The sequence below is a fragment of the Adelges cooleyi genome, unplaced genomic scaffold (genome assembly GCF_023614345.1).
Source record: "Adelges cooleyi isolate 19-005CV unplaced genomic scaffold, UGA_ACOO_1.1 ACOO_flye_CR_arks_rails_tigmint_CR_PRNA_167, whole genome shotgun sequence".
NCBI lineage: Eukaryota > Metazoa > Arthropoda > Insecta > Hemiptera > Adelgidae > Adelges > Adelges cooleyi.
Window position 1 is genome coordinate 593,351 of NW_026095824.1, and position 15,826 is coordinate 609,176.

Consider the following 15,826-nt stretch of genomic DNA (forward strand, 5'->3'; position numbering starts at 1 on the left):
CCCCGGCTTCAAGACCACTGGTCGTTAAAAGATGTATTATTATTTTGTTTATTCGGCGCGTTGTTAATCACGACACCGGGTTATTTCGAAAATTATATCTCGTCCAAAGGCTTAAGCGCTAACGAAGATTAATGGGAGGGGCGCCCGTTCTTGGCGGTGGATGTAGGTATTACAAATATAATTAAACTATGTCGACTGGAGGGTCGGCGTGTTGTGTATGAGGGCGACGTGTTAAATAAATTAAGACGTTTGGACCCATAAACATGGGGATTACTTATATTATTCTCTTTTTGTGTTTGCCGCAGTCTGTTCATTTGGTTTTATTTTTTTAGTGAATATTTATGCGTTCGGCCCCCACGAGGCCGGCATATAGAGGTCCGGAGAATTTTTGTTTGGTTTTTTATTCATAACAAAAGAATTAAAGATCTTACTGCTCTCAGCCAGCTTAAATAACGCGAGCTCTCTCTCTCTCTCTCTCTCTCACACACACTATCACAATGGTCTCGTTTGACCGGCGCTAGTTAAGCAAACAAAAAAATAAGTAAATAAATACAACTTTAGCTCCTTTGTTCGCCGTTGTTCACCTACAAACGGTAATGATCGCAGTCGAGCGGCGCCGCCGTGTAATTCTAAATTATTATAATATGCGCTATCTCATTTAGCATTGTTGTCCGCGCTTTTAATACCCGGATTATGTAATAATATTTTGAGTACATAAAATAATATAATATATTATTCGCTTCGATATAGGTACAAACGAATTTTTAGTAATTATTTGTGTAGACCCAAAATATTATACAACGACCAACAGACAGCCTTATTAGTCAACTGTGCCCAAGTAGAACATGATTTCCTTGTCATGGCCATTGACGCTGTACTGCAAAATTAACATTTTAATTGTAAAATCATGTGCGTCGTATTATAAACAAAAACTAGATAACTTTTACTATCATATGTGGCAAAAGCTATCTCTAGTGACAATGTATTTAAGCTACATAAAATATGCTTCCACGTGGATTTCAACGAGATCAACGCCAACGGCCATAATGTGATGGCGTACAGAACTGTTTTTGAAGTGTAACAGTTAATTAAATTCCCACCGAAACGGCGAGAGAGGCTTATAATGAATATATATATATATAATATATATATAATATAATATACTCCGTATTCTTATTTCGTTCGGGACAATTATTATTCCCCTGTTTCAAGTATCTCCCCGGAAAAAAACACCCCCGAGTCATCGTTTTATTATTAATCACCGTTTTTCCGAGTGAACCTTACACCGGAAACCGCGTACCAGGCTTTTACTTCCCGGAGACTACACTACTGTGTGTGTTGCTTTACTTGAAACGTCTGTCTATTTGGAAGCCAACGATATTTGATAATTGGAATATTTTAATCCCTCGCCGCATAAGATTAATAATGTATTTTTAATTTACATTTACCAAGGGAAATATAATATGGTCGGACTTAGGTACCTGCGCTCGTTTGTTACCATTGAAAGCTATTAAAAATTAATTTATCGAACCGACCTGAAATACACCGACAGCGCGAATATTCTATATTTATACGCTTTAGGCGCGGACAAAATTACTATTGAATTTTAAATATTCATAAACACCGTCGTTGGGGACGAAAATTAATTACTGTAGTTAGCGTTAAAACAAAAAAGTACGTTTTTTTTTTAATCATAATTGGAATATGTACTTATAACAGGTACCTATTTCTATTTAACAGTTATTATTCGAAAATACACGAACGGCATTCGTCGTATTCGCTTCGCTTCTGACACAATAAAAAATTCATTAAACATTTGTTTTGTATGCTTTAATGAGTTTATAAAAGTTAATTTAAAAAAAAAAAAAATGTATAATAATACAAACTTTAATCAACATCCGCTTCTGCCGCGGCTGAATGGACGTCCACATCAACCGCGAACTACACCAAAGCCCGAATTTGCGGTATGTAATTATTTTATAATTGAATTTCGTCGGTTCCAAGCAATAAACTAAAAGCTGGATTTATTTGCGAACGGCCTCGGGGGCCATTTCATTTCTGATATTGCAGTGTTTCTGGCGTGGATAATTTTTCCTCACAATGGGTGTACCTGTAAACAAATACTATGCGCCCTAAATCTCATTTCCAGACGGTTTAAGAAAACAAAACGCATATTTTAAATACATTTGAAATTTGAATTTTGCGTCTTTCAGTAGAAATTACCTCTTTTGAAGAAGGCGAACATGACACTATTGTTGTATCACAATTTCTGGTTTTTCAGAGCTTTTTTTTAGCATTGTACGATTGTTAATAGAATACTATCCAAGGTTTGCGAATTTATAGAATTTGTTGTCATCTCTTTATCGTTTTAAGCACACTATTTAATAGATTATTCAGTTGATATTCGGTTAAAAAAATCATAAATACTTAATTTCTATCATGAGAGTTTTCTTAGTTATCTGTATCTTATAGTCTTTCACGGTGTTACGAACCCACCCTTATCAAGGCTAATAGATACATATATATATATATATATATATATATATAATATATTACATTGTACAACTTATCAGGACTAACATATACATATATCTATATATTATATTATATAACTTCTCATTGTTAAATATTGCTAAATATGAATGTACCACACGTGCCGATTTCACATCAGACCCAAAAGTTCATTACAGCATCTTGCGAAAGCAGACAACTTGTAATTCTGTTCACAGTTGACCTCAACAACGAGGCCAACCACTAAAAAGAACTTAACGTTTTTGGCAACTACCGTGCGAATCTCACCTCGAAGCTAGCCAATTTCGACCATGCGAAGGCTGCACTCTCATGCCTCTACCCTTCCTCCACCGTTGACATAAGCATTTGTTATTTATTTTAAATATTTTTAGATGACGAGGATAAATACCTAGAAATAGCCTCGACTATAAAAGGGTATTACCTTTTTATTTAACCCTTCACTGCATGAATTTTTTTTTAACCATATGCTATAACAAGCGTTACAATAGTGCAAATTAAACTCCGTCTTAACTTTGAATTTTCTTTGGAAGTAATAGTCCGTCTTTTAAATCAGATTTTGTATAACAAGTGCGCGTGCAGACTGGTGTCGGTTTTGAGTCAGTCTGCCCAATATTTTTTCCATAAAAACCAAAATTTGTTGTGCACGAGGTTATTGGGTAAACACATTTTAGTTCTTCTTATCGTTGTCCGAAGTCCGCGGCCCATAATTACACACTCGTTATTTCATTCTGCGCTATTTTCGTACTGCTCTCGGCACGTGTTAAGGACACGACTGCAGCGACGGTTTTTACACTGTAAATTGTGTTGCTTATTCAAACTGCTCCAGGCGTGTGGTACTTATCAAGGCGCTTGTTGTCATTTCTCTCAGCATACATCCCGTTTTAATCATGGAGGAGAAATTGGACGCACTTATCTCTTCGACTAACGATATCAAGTCATCGCAAAACAAATTGGTTACCTCTATCAATGATAAATTCTCTCGTCTGGTAAAAAAGTAGATGATTTGTTAGAACGCATTTCTAATTTAGCTAAAGAAAACGAACATCTAAAAAGCGAGGTTAATACATTAAAGGATAAAATAAAAAGCCTTGAAGAAAATAATTCCTCTCTTGAAACTAAAATAATATCCGAATTCATAGATAGAAATTCCAGATCACATAACATTGTCTTATTTAATCTACCTGAAGAAACAGAAATTATTTCGAATGGTCGTAATACACTAAGCGACATTATGAAGGCAATGGATTTAAATATATTACCAGTAACTAGTTCACGTCTGGGAAGGCCATCTGATAAATGTCGCCCTCTAATATTAACCCTTCCGAATCCTGGTGATGTTTTTTCTATACTTCGTTCTCAGTCTAAATTAAAAACAAATCCAGATTTTAAAGAAATAAAATTCTCATCTGACCGGACAACTCTTCAAAGAGAACAAATGTCTAACTTAAGAAAATAATTAAATCAGCGCAGAGAAAATGGTGAACAAAATATCATTATAAAATATATAAAAAGCGAACCTAAAATAATCTCCTTATCAAAAAACGCTTAAAATCAACCCCATTTTATCTCAACATATATTATCAAAATATCCGCAGCGTAAACAACAAACTTTCGTCACTAAACTCACAAATCCCATCTTCAAATGTCGACGTATTCATTTTTACTGAAACTTGGCTCTCGGATGCTACTAACTCTTCTGAAATGGGTTTCCATCAATATAACGTATGTAGAGCCGACAGAAATATCAACACCAGTATTTTCACAAGAGGAGGTGGAGTTTTAATAGCTGTTAATAAAAATCTATCTTCTAGATTACTTCGTACTTCAATTAATAATCTAGAACAAATTTTTATTTCAGTTAATTTAGGTAACACATGTATAATTGTTGGTGCTGTTTATATACCGATACGAGCTAGTAAGCAATTATTTTTAGATCACTTTTCCACTGTAGAAAATGTTCTTTTAGAATACCCTAATTCAAATGTTATTTTACTTGGTGATTATAATTTACCTTCCGCCTTTTAAGCCTTTTTTAATGAACAAATCTTTAACCTCAACCTTTCGCAATTTAATCATATTAAAAATATTAATGGCATCACATTAGATAAAATAATTTCTAATCATAAAAACATTTTAATCGAAGAAAATATGATTCCAATTGCATTAGTTGATAAACTTCACCCTCCTTTAAACATCCATTATACTTGTAACCATATACAGTACTTGAATTTCAGTGAACACATTTATTTATGGAAAAAAGGAAATTATAGTGCTATTTTAAATTGTTTGGGTTCCACTGATTGGAAGCAATTATTGTGTCACAATGATATCAACTTAAATTTTTCAATATTTTATCAGCATTTATTTCATGTTATTGACTTTTATATTCCAAAATCAATGTCTTTCAATTCAAATTATCCTTATTGGTTTAGCAATTATTTAAAAAAATTAATTAAAGAAAAAAATTATGCGCATTACCTATTTAAAAACACAATGTTACCTTCGGATTTTTTAATTTTTTCAGATTTACGTGCAAAATGTAAGTACATAAGGGAAAGAGACTTTTCAAACTTTAATAATTACTCTCAAAATTCTATAAAATCCAATCCAAAACAATTCTGGACGTTCCTTAAACATAAAAAACTAAATCACGATTTACCTAACTATATGCGCCTAAATGATACTTCGGCTAGCAACGGTCAAGACTAAGGATAGGAGTTTTTTTATCCTAAAATATAAGAGAGGGGTAGGAAAAATTACAAAAAAAAAAATTACATACAGTGTAAACAATCCAATTTATTAAACCGTCGTATAAATGCAAGCAAGCGCAATGCTGTAAAAAAACGAGCAAATAAAAAATTTGTTTATACTTAATTAATTACTCACTTGTTTTATAATACCTTTGTGACGCGCGTTAGTGGAAATAAAAAAATAATAATAACAATAACTGAAGCGTAACAGCTCTATAGTGGGCTCATCGACTGTAAATTCCTGTGGGTGAAAAAAATGTTTTATTTAACAATATCCTACCTGTTATTATTATTATTAAACGCATGTGTTAGCCGTTCTACTGGTTCAGTGGATCAACTATACACCACGGTTGAACGGTTCGGCGATTTCGAATTTATTAACCGATTGCTTTTGCAGACCTAATCTCTCTCTCTCTCTCTCTTTTCGGTAGTGGATCTCTTCCCCATAACATATCTTTTAAAATGTCCACTCTGGGGAATACGGAATCCATTGTAAATATTAAAGGTTCGTTCAATTATGGATGCGCACATCCTGTTAAATAATCCATGTCGCGAAGCTGCGAGACCGTGAATTATACAATTGTTTGACGCCTTTGGCTGGGTTTATATTTTACCTATAAGCCCATTTAAGTATATTCCTTGTTGTGATATCTGATATTATCAAAAAAAAAAAAATAAGTTGGGAAATTGACATCACATTGGTTCACGATATGTGGTATAAAGTAAGATTATTTTCAAACATTTCTGTCCCACAAAGTATTATATGACCATCGTGCGAGCTTATTTTCAATTGTGCAAACTCTAGAAATGTTAACGTAACTGGTGAATTTGTAAATAGTGCTAAACATGTATTCAAAACACATAACAGCACATTGCAAAGTGTATTCGCTTGTTGCGTGCGAAAAACATATTAAACATTAAAAATAGTGTTCACAACAATCATAATGCGGAACGGAACATTTTTGAAAATAATATCTTTGTTCTTAGTGATACTTTTTTGACGGTTTGCGCAGCCCGTTCCCTTGTTGAACACGGGTTATACTTATCCCATAGGAGTTAATGACCGTCAACCCGATTTGAAATGTGCATACTGGTTCAGTGGACTAGTGCACATGCAATTAATTGACCAGAATACTGTTGAACATGCGTGGACCAGACTTCGTAACTTTGAGCGAATTATCGAATACCGACGTCAAAATCAATATGAAAGCACAGATATCTACTTTGTACAACGTAGGAGAGCGTATTGGAGCCATATGGCTCATTCACTTGTATACGTCAATGTTACTTCAGTTTTTGGAAAAACCAATTACAGGTACTTATACGTCCCAAAATATTATAACTACACACGATTACATCATTGATAAACTCGAGCTGGAAATTGCCGATCAATGTCGCGAGGGTAACCCGTATGACTGGAGAGTAAAAAAAATCCCTCAGGATAAGCTGGGTGAATAACATTTTGTAATGCAGAAGCTTACAGAAAACATAATTAGTATAAGACACCTGGTTAAGGAAAACAGTAATAACGGGTTAGTAATTTCCAATAAAAACAATAGATTTGATTCCAAACACATTATCTTGTGAAGTGCAGAAGGCAAACTAAATGTAATTCAACATTTCATAAATGCTTTTCTTAGTGCGGAAATCTATTGGGGAAATTCCAAAAAATGGTTCGTAGATATTTGGACAAACGCCCATGATCTTCTTTGGGCAAATAACGATCTAGTCCCTATCAAAATGTACTTAACTACGATGGATGATTTTTTTAAAGTCATCATGTTTCGGCTTACGTGGAGACTTTTGGTTTACTTTAAGTTCCAACCGGCTTCCGGTGTACTCGGTTTCGCAAAACAATGGTTCTTTATACTTCAAGACTTTGCGACTGTGCTTGCAATAGGTGAAGACGTCCAAATCAAATACCTCATAGTGGCTTTTAGTCGCCGAGAGATTATTAAACAGGAATATAATGCAGAATTGATTAGGAACATATTGACTGCGATGCGACTATACATTTTGACACTTCAAACCTTGATTCTAGCATAAACCCTGTGTATATTACGTGGGTGTTAAATTCTATCATTAAACAAGGGAAAAAAATTATTACAAATATAGAACACACATTCGAAAACTCACATTTCGACGTAATTTTGTTTACTTTAAAATAATATGTTATTTTTAAAAATTATTGAGCAATTTACCTTTAATAATATAGAACCTATGTCAATAAATTAAACATTGGTCACAAACCATTTAAACACTTAATGTATTGCAGTAGAATATACATTGTACATGGTATTCAGTCGACATTATTTCTTTAGTTTTTTTCCGATTTCTAGGAAGTAGGCGTATTGAGTAAACCTTTTCAACTTTGGCCGTCATTGTAACTTTTGAATAGATTTTTCTGATCGCTGATTTGTCATTAGAGTTAAGCGGCTTGAGGGTCCCACTGTAGCAAGTGCTAAAAAATATTATAACATAAATAAACGGCAGAATGTGAATATTTCAATTAGAGATAACAACAACAATAATAAATAATATTATAATTTAATATGACGAAAAGGATTTACTTTGTTGACAAGTCAAACGATTTTATCGTAACACCATTTGGTGGTTGTTCCTAATTAACTTACTTAAAATAATAAATAAGATAAACAAAGGGGTGATACGGTATCATTTAAACGCGCTGAACCACATTTGGAAAGTCTCGCCGAGAAGTCAAAAGTACAATTAAAATGTGTATAACATTTTTTTTTACCTTGGTTTTTTACTGTTATTATCGCAGTTTACGTTCCTAATTAACTTATTTATAATAATAAATAGGCTAAATAAAGGGATGATACTGTATCATTAAAACGCTCTGAACTACATTCAGTAATAATCAATTCAAATGTAAATAATATTTAACCTACAAGTTGGTTTATTTTTATTACCATGGTTTTTGTCGAACTTTGTGCTCAAATTAATCTACAGTCGTTTAAGGGTCTTTGAACAGATTATAATACATTTCATTTACTTTAAATACGGTATAAAGCTGATATATGTTTTAAAAGCCTGTTTTAATGAGATAAACGAATACAAATCTCGATTGGGCAGTTATATTTAAGGATCGACTACCATCAGCTCAGTACCTAGTAGTTCTGATAGTCCAACGGCGGTACCTCCGTAGAAATATCCAACTTGTGATTTGTGCAGGTAACTTTCAATTAAGTCAAAATTTGTTTTTAAATACATTTGTAGTTGGCGTACTCATAACATACAACTAAAATTATAGAAGCATTTTAAATTATAAAATAATGTTGTACACAAATAAAATGTTAGCTTAACTAAAACAGATTTGCTCTGATGAAAAAATACATTTTTATTACTTTATTATTTAATAACAAATTGTTGGTTTTCATTGAGAGTTTAAAAAGTTAAATAATTTTATAAAATGTCATTATTTATTCTTGAGGATTTTTCGCTATGGTAATTTAAAAGAAAATGGAAATAACTTTGTAGTTTGAATCGTATACAAACGAATGCGATGGAAAAATAGTATATTTTATAAAAAAAATAATTTCAAATATTTTCTGTAAGATAGGGAAAACGTGATATTAAATGGTTGGTTTTTTACAAAAGTTGTAATTTGTATATACATATATATATATATATATATATATATATATATATGTGTAGGCGTATTCATTAGCTTGCGCTTGTCGCTGTGTTTAGCAGCCACCAGGAAGCGTTTTATTAAATATTATAACATAATGACCATATGTGTAAAATGACCCGATATTATAAGATGTCGCATAGAAATGTATATTTATATCCATTATTTTTATAAATAATAATAAATTTGATACTCTTAGGTCTCGATTCCAGATAGGCAATAAAATTTGACAAAAAATATTAAGTATAACATTATTTTGTACGAGTTTTAAACATTTTGATAACGAAAAAAGTGTTTTTTTATCATAACTATGTGAAAATAAAAAATAAAAAATAAATTTAATCGATTATTATTATTAATTCATTTATATTTATCACACATTTATTCCCTATTCATTATTTATTGAAAATTATGAGATTGTTAGTTTGTGTAATTACCTGTTCAAATTTTTTCATATTTATATAATTGTTTATTACCGATTAAATACCAGCCAACTTTATACCTAAAATTTAAAAAAAGTGGCTTAGAGTAGAGGAAGATCTCAAATTTCGATTCCTTTAAGCATTAATGGTTCGATTGGTACACTGAAATCAAAACTAATGAGTATCAATTGATGATAATATGTGTGTGTGTAATATGTGTTGCGTAATTAGACATTTATTGAGTTTATTTATGTTATTATAACTGTTATAAATTATAAATTGCTTGTCATTTCAATTGTTGTGTTGTGAAATTCTCGGTATAGCTTTTATAGAACTATTTCCTCGTACCAATAGGTAGGTACTTCGTATTGTGCATATCTAATTTATTCATGGAAAGATTATAAAGTAGTTACCTATACTTATAAGTACAACACTGTATTACTTAAACACACTTAGATACTCGTCCGAGATGTTTATTTAATTCATTGCCGATGATTTTTTTAATACTTAAATAGTGATTTTTTTCATGTTTGTACATGTTTGAATTTTCTTAACTTACTGTATGATATTATACATTTTGATGAAGCTAATAGTCTACGCGTAGGTAAGTGTAAAATGTTTATTTTTTACTTATGATAGATTAGATTAGTCGTAGTCTTAATAATTAACAACATTATATCAAAAATAACTACAGTTGGCAAATGATCGAAAAAATAAATAATACTCAAACTTGCTAATATAGTAACTAATACTTCGATATCATATTTATAGATATACATAATATGTTAATTAGCCGATTAATAAACTTATGTAGTAAGGCTCGTAAATGTAATATTTTCAAAATTTTCAAAAGTATAAGATGAAATAGACAACCTGTATATTTGAAGATGTACAGCTAATAAATACCACTGTTAAACGTAGAGAAAAATTGTAAGAATCGTTTGAGAGCTTAGTTGCAAGTATGCATAATATTTAAAAATAATTAGTTATTATTACTTAATTATTATTTTCATTATTTTCTTGTGGGTAATGACTATTGAGTAACAAACAAGTAATTTACTGAACTTGGATTATTCTTAAAAATAATACAAAACAAACGCTTGTTACAAAAATTTGTATTTTGTTTAGAAATTGTTTTGTAAAAACGAAAAACAAAAATGGCTTCAGACGAAAGTGAGTATACTCTTTATAAGTTATAACAATGTTAAGTATTTGCGACATATTAAATAAAAAACTTACTTTATAATTATTCAGTTGTGCAACTCCCAAAAGGTTTTTTGCTCGGTACTGGATCTAGCGCTTACCAAGTCGAAGGAGGGTGGGATGCTGACGGTTTGATAAGCAATTTTATTTATGAAAATTATTGCCTACGATTTGTTATTATTTCATTATATTTTAGGTAAAACCCCAAGTATTTGGGATACATTTTTCCACAGTGGACTGAATGAAAAAGTTGATTTTGTCAACCCACATGGCAAAATACAAAAATTTAAAGATAAAACCGTCAATGAAATTAAAGGAGTAGGGCAAAGTGTCGTCAAACAAGAGATGGTTGAGATAAAATCGATTTTTAAAGGATTTCATATTCTAAAAAAAAAAAACTCATCACTTATGGCAATCAAAAATCTTTACACTAAAGATGACGGTGGCATGATTGCGTGTGATTCATATCATAAAACAGATATAGACGTCCAACTTCTGAAAGATCTTGGTGTAAGTAAACTTATTTTATTTAAACCTATATATTTTATTGATTTTTAAGTGTAACAATTTACCGAAATTCGGCTAATTAACTAAAATTTGCAGCACGTTTGGACAATTTTTTTCTAACTTGACCAATTATTTTATGCACAGAAGATGAGTTATGTTTTTTTTTATAACAAAATGTTTTTGAATAAGTAAAAGAAATATTTTTAAACATGTAGAACAATTTAAAAAATAAATACATTTTATTTAAGTCATGTATAAAATGTCTGTTCAATCAAACCGTTCTTATCATACAAACACTGTTACATATTAAAATCATTTAACATTTTGAAACAGATATGTTTTCAATATTAAATAGATATACGGTTCGTGTTATAAAAATGATTACAATTTAATTAGTTTTAACAATACTAATTGTATTGCTATATATTTTCAATGAGTTTATCTATATAATTTGTGTATACGTAGTACGTAGCATACGTTGCTTTTCAACGTAATATTTTGTAAAGTATTGTTTATGTTTAATACATTTTTAGTTATACCTATTTGTAGTTTTTAAGTTAAATGTTTAATTCAAAATTATGTGTTTCAGGTTCAAGTGTACAGGTTTTCATTAAGCTGGCCAAGACTTTTGCCACATGGAGATGATTATTTTTACAACGATAAAGGAATAGCATATTACAAAAACTTAATACAAAAACTACTCGATAACGGAATTGAACCATTGGTAAACTGATTTGTTATACAAAACCATTGACATTATGTACATTTTTGGAGGTAAAAAATGTAGTCATAATCAAATAATATGTATTAGTATGTGAGTAATTGGTTGCAGTGGAGAGATGCATTTTCTTAACAGTTGTTGTCGTTCAAATGTTTAATACATAATTATTTTTGACGGACATTTTGAAAAAATATCCGTCACTAAGGTGTACTATATTATAGACCACAGTTCTCTGACTTTACTACCGTGATTCGTTAAACATTTATTTTTTTTTTTAAATATATTCTAAATTGGTTTACAGATCGTTTGATATAGATATATTAAATTCAATAGTTATGCGATTTTATGGAAAACTATAATAACAGTTTTAATTGATGAATTTAAAAGTTAAAAAATATTTTATAAATTGACAGGTAACTATTTATCATTGGGATCTACCAGAAGGCCTTCAAAAACTAGGTGGATGGGCAAACACAAATATTATTAGATATTTCACAAATTATTGCAATTTCGTGTTTGAAACGTTTGGTGACAAGGTATGTATATTAATGGAGTGCAAGTAAAACAAACTTGTAGATTTATATTTAATATTTATCTCGGGTATTAATTTTTAGGTGAAATATTGGTCCACGATCAATGAACCAAGGTTGGTAGCTGAAGCTTATGCTGGATCCCATTCAGCTCCTGCATTAGGCGAATATTATAGCGGTATTGTAGATTACATGGTTGTTCAAAACTTATTGCTCGCCCATGCTTATGCATACAAATTGTACAACGATAAATACAGAGGAAAACAACAAGGTTAGACATTATTTAATTCATCAAAATAGTCACAGATTAGATCAGTTTTTCTTAGCCTCGTTAGGTACATATAACACAATTACATACATTTGGCAACACTCTTAACGTTTAACATTTTTTGTATGAGTGTTACAGTCAATTTACCAGTAAAAAAATACTTTAAGGAAAAAAAAAACAACTAATCAATTTCGAATTTGCCGTTTAGGTCAAATCAGCTTGTGTGTAGATACTGTTTGGTTCTTCCCGTACGATCGAAACAATGAGGAACACAAGAGAGCAGCTGAACTTGCATTTCAGTCATTTGTAACTATCACGAAATCAAATGATAGAAACTTGACATTTTCAATTTTGTTAATGTATGTTTAAAATTGCCTTTAGGTTGGCATATTTATTCAGCCTCTAGTGACGGGCGAGTATCCGGAAAACGTGGTAAAATCTGTTAATGAAACGAATAAACAGTTGAACAAAAAAATATGGCGGATTTTTCCTTTCACAGAACACGAAAAAGAACTCCTTAAAGGTAGGTGTGGTTATACATTATGGTAATATTTGTTTTTATGAAAAAATACATAACACAAATATTATGCATTTTGTAGGGGCTTATGATTTCATTGCTTTTAACTATTATTTCTCATGGTATGCAAAACCAATGTCTTCGGAAAAAGATAAAACCCTAAAAGAACAAGACCTCAGGGTTGACATAATGGATAACGACGGTCTTTACAATCCAAATGATGTAATCAATTATATATAATAATTTTTTTGTGCACAAAATTTAAAAATTGTTGCTTCTATTTAAATTAGTTTTTTTTTTTTTGGCTATCAGATCAACGAGGGCTTCAGAAATGTGCTCTATTGGTTCGATAAAGTTTTAAACCATCCAAAGATCTTCATATGTGAAAATGGATTTCCCGAATCCGAGGGCGAGGACAAATCTTTAGAGAAAAAACAATTTCATTATGTAAATATATTGTTAGAGCTATACAATATAACGATTTATGTACTTTTATTTCATAACAGTTAACATAATATTATATTTAATATTTTTACATGAATTCCTGAGATTTTAAAATATTTAATTGATGTTCTACTTTTCAGAATATGTTATACGAGGTGTACCAAGCGATTAAAAAGAAAAATATCAACGTTTTTGGCTATTGTGTGTGGTCTTTCATGGACTCTTTGGAATGGGGTGGCGGATACAAGTAAGATGTTTTTATACGGTTGTAGTTTATCATACAAATTCAAAATAATGTTTATTTTTTGTTTAGAATTAAATACGGCATCTATGGCGTAGATTTTAAGGATCCATCAAGACCTCGTTATAAAAAAGAAAACATTTTCACCTTTTTCGAAAGATTGTTCAAAACAAAAACATTGCCGCCTCCAGAAATTGAATAATACTTAAATTATTTTTACCCTTTTTATTCTTCTTTAATACTTTTATTATATTACTGTACTGCTTAAATACTAAAAGTTGTGAGTATTTTAGACATAAAGAGTCTATATTCATTATTAATCATTCGGGTTGTATTTGAATTATTCACGTAAACTATATTATTAAAATATTTACATTTTTAATTAACTGTGTTATTGTTAGTTGGCGATGTGTGACCTTTCAACTAACTGTAAGTAAAAAGTGATGTATTAACGCCGCCATAAACTGCTATCAGTAAATTTAGAATTTATAAGTGCTTTTGTTTATTAAACTAATACATTTTTGTTATTGATTTTCTAAATAATTTTCTGATTAGAGCCTAAATCAGTAAATACATAATTTATGATAAATAGGTTCTCCAGTTAAAATAATCCACATAAAATTACTGTTTAGGATTTATATTCGTATTATAAACTTATACCACACAAAATGAATAATACTTTAAATTCCCTAAACTCAATTTTATTGGTTTCTCCAATGTTTCTGTATAATAAATTACTTAGAGTGAAAAAAATGTGCTAATCTTATTCCATCCTGAAGATTCTAAAAGCGTATTAAGCGTGTCAGTTATTTTATATTTGGCGATACAAAAAACATATTTTTGATCTACACTATTTGCACAAATTGCGGTTACTCTCACTTGAGTAGTTTCACTGGTCTGCCAACGTTTCTGCAAGTTGTGTAAATAGTGTAAATACATTACCCCACTCAAGTTTGTTAAATACCAAAGTTGAAACCAATAAAGTAATTGAAATATTGCAAAACATTTTCTTATGATGACGTAAACTAAGTAGCAATTAATTTTTGTTTAATTTTAGTGAAACTAATCTAACCGATAACTGCATAAATGTAACTCGGATGTTTTTATGTTTTCAACTTACATAAACAACATAGGTATAAATAATATTTTAGATTTTTTTTTGAGAACAAAAAAATACATTTTGTTTGTCTTATTTGTCACGACAAACTAAATTACTAAATTTACTTGTCATGTTGTTTGCTATGACATCAGCTGAATAAATAATAAAATACATGTATTATTATTTTTGCTTTGGCACAAAAAAGAAATACGGTTTTGATTTTACTAAAGTAAAAAAAAAGACTATAATATATGTATATATATATTTTTTTAAATATATATTTTATAACATGATATAAAGTGTAACGCTATAATAATACTTAGTGTTTGTTACATTACAAAACAGGTTTCATTATTCAGAATGTTATTAGATCATAAACGTCGGTACCACTATAGACAGAATGAAAAGTATTAGAACGTAGTTTTTCTGGAAATAAATAAAAGAATGTAAACATTACTTATTTATAACCATATAAGTATAATCTATTTCGTAGTCTCTAGTTCGTGAAATCGAAACCCAAATCTTTGCAGTAATTTTGTGTGACTGTATTTACAAGCGATTCAATTTGGGACTCCAATTGTAGTACGACTCTAAATTTGTCTTCAATCGTACATCGCTTCCCTTTTTTAAAAAAAGTTTTGAATACATCTTTTTCTTCGACGATCTGTGGTCGATCGTACTCTGGTATAATGCAACAGTTGTTTAAAAAACGATCTAACGCTTGCGAAGCGTTGAGAAAAAAGAAAAATTTTTTGCTTAAGCCGCTGATTTTATCTTTGTAGCAATCATCGTCTTCCCCATTGTAAGCAGATAAAATTACTTTTATGTCTGTAGAGCTAACTTTATATAATGACACAATGTCACCAACATTTTTTATTTCAGGTAAATTATTTTTAACATATTCTTGCGGAACCAGTTCTGTTAGAAAACGCAACGC

The 15,826-nt window shown here is 30.5% G+C and overlaps 2 protein-coding genes across 4 annotated transcripts in view; both read left to right on the forward strand.

Annotated features, from left to right (window-relative positions):
- Positions 1–15,826, forward strand: part of LOC126832950 (myrosinase 1-like) — a 129,995-nt gene that overhangs the window by 100,882 nt on the left and 13,287 nt on the right. The window lies entirely within an intron of this gene.
- Positions 8,324–14,132, forward strand: LOC126832952 (cytosolic beta-glucosidase-like). 3 transcript variants are annotated; one of them, XM_050564016.1, is made up of 13 exons: positions 8,324–8,477; positions 10,488–10,532; positions 10,614–10,691; positions 10,759–11,072; positions 11,659–11,793; positions 12,204–12,326; positions 12,405–12,591; positions 12,797–12,894; positions 12,970–13,111; positions 13,188–13,327; positions 13,418–13,552; positions 13,690–13,796; positions 13,863–14,132. In XM_050564016.1, exons 2-13 carry the CDS (start codon positions 10,517–10,519, stop codon positions 13,990–13,992), a joined length of 1,605 nt encoding a protein of 534 aa, XP_050419973.1. In that variant the 5' UTR covers positions 8,324–8,477; positions 10,488–10,516; the 3' UTR covers positions 13,993–14,132. The 3 variants fall into 3 exon arrangements, with proteins under 3 accessions (XP_050419973.1, XP_050419972.1, XP_050419974.1); XM_050564015.1 differs by lacking the exon at positions 8,324–8,477 and adding an exon at positions 9,797–9,963; XM_050564017.1 differs by lacking the exon at positions 8,324–8,477 and adding an exon at positions 10,301–10,318.

Coding starts and splice junctions, on each gene's coding strand:
- LOC126832952 (XM_050564016.1), top strand. Junction 11,073..11,658: donor AACTTCTGAAAGATCTTGGT/GTAAGTAAACTT, acceptor TATGTGTTTCAG/GTTCAAGTGTACAGGTTTTC. Junction 13,328..13,417: donor GTCTTTACAATCCAAATGAT/GTAATCAATTAT, acceptor TTTGGCTATCAG/ATCAACGAGGGCTTCAGAAA.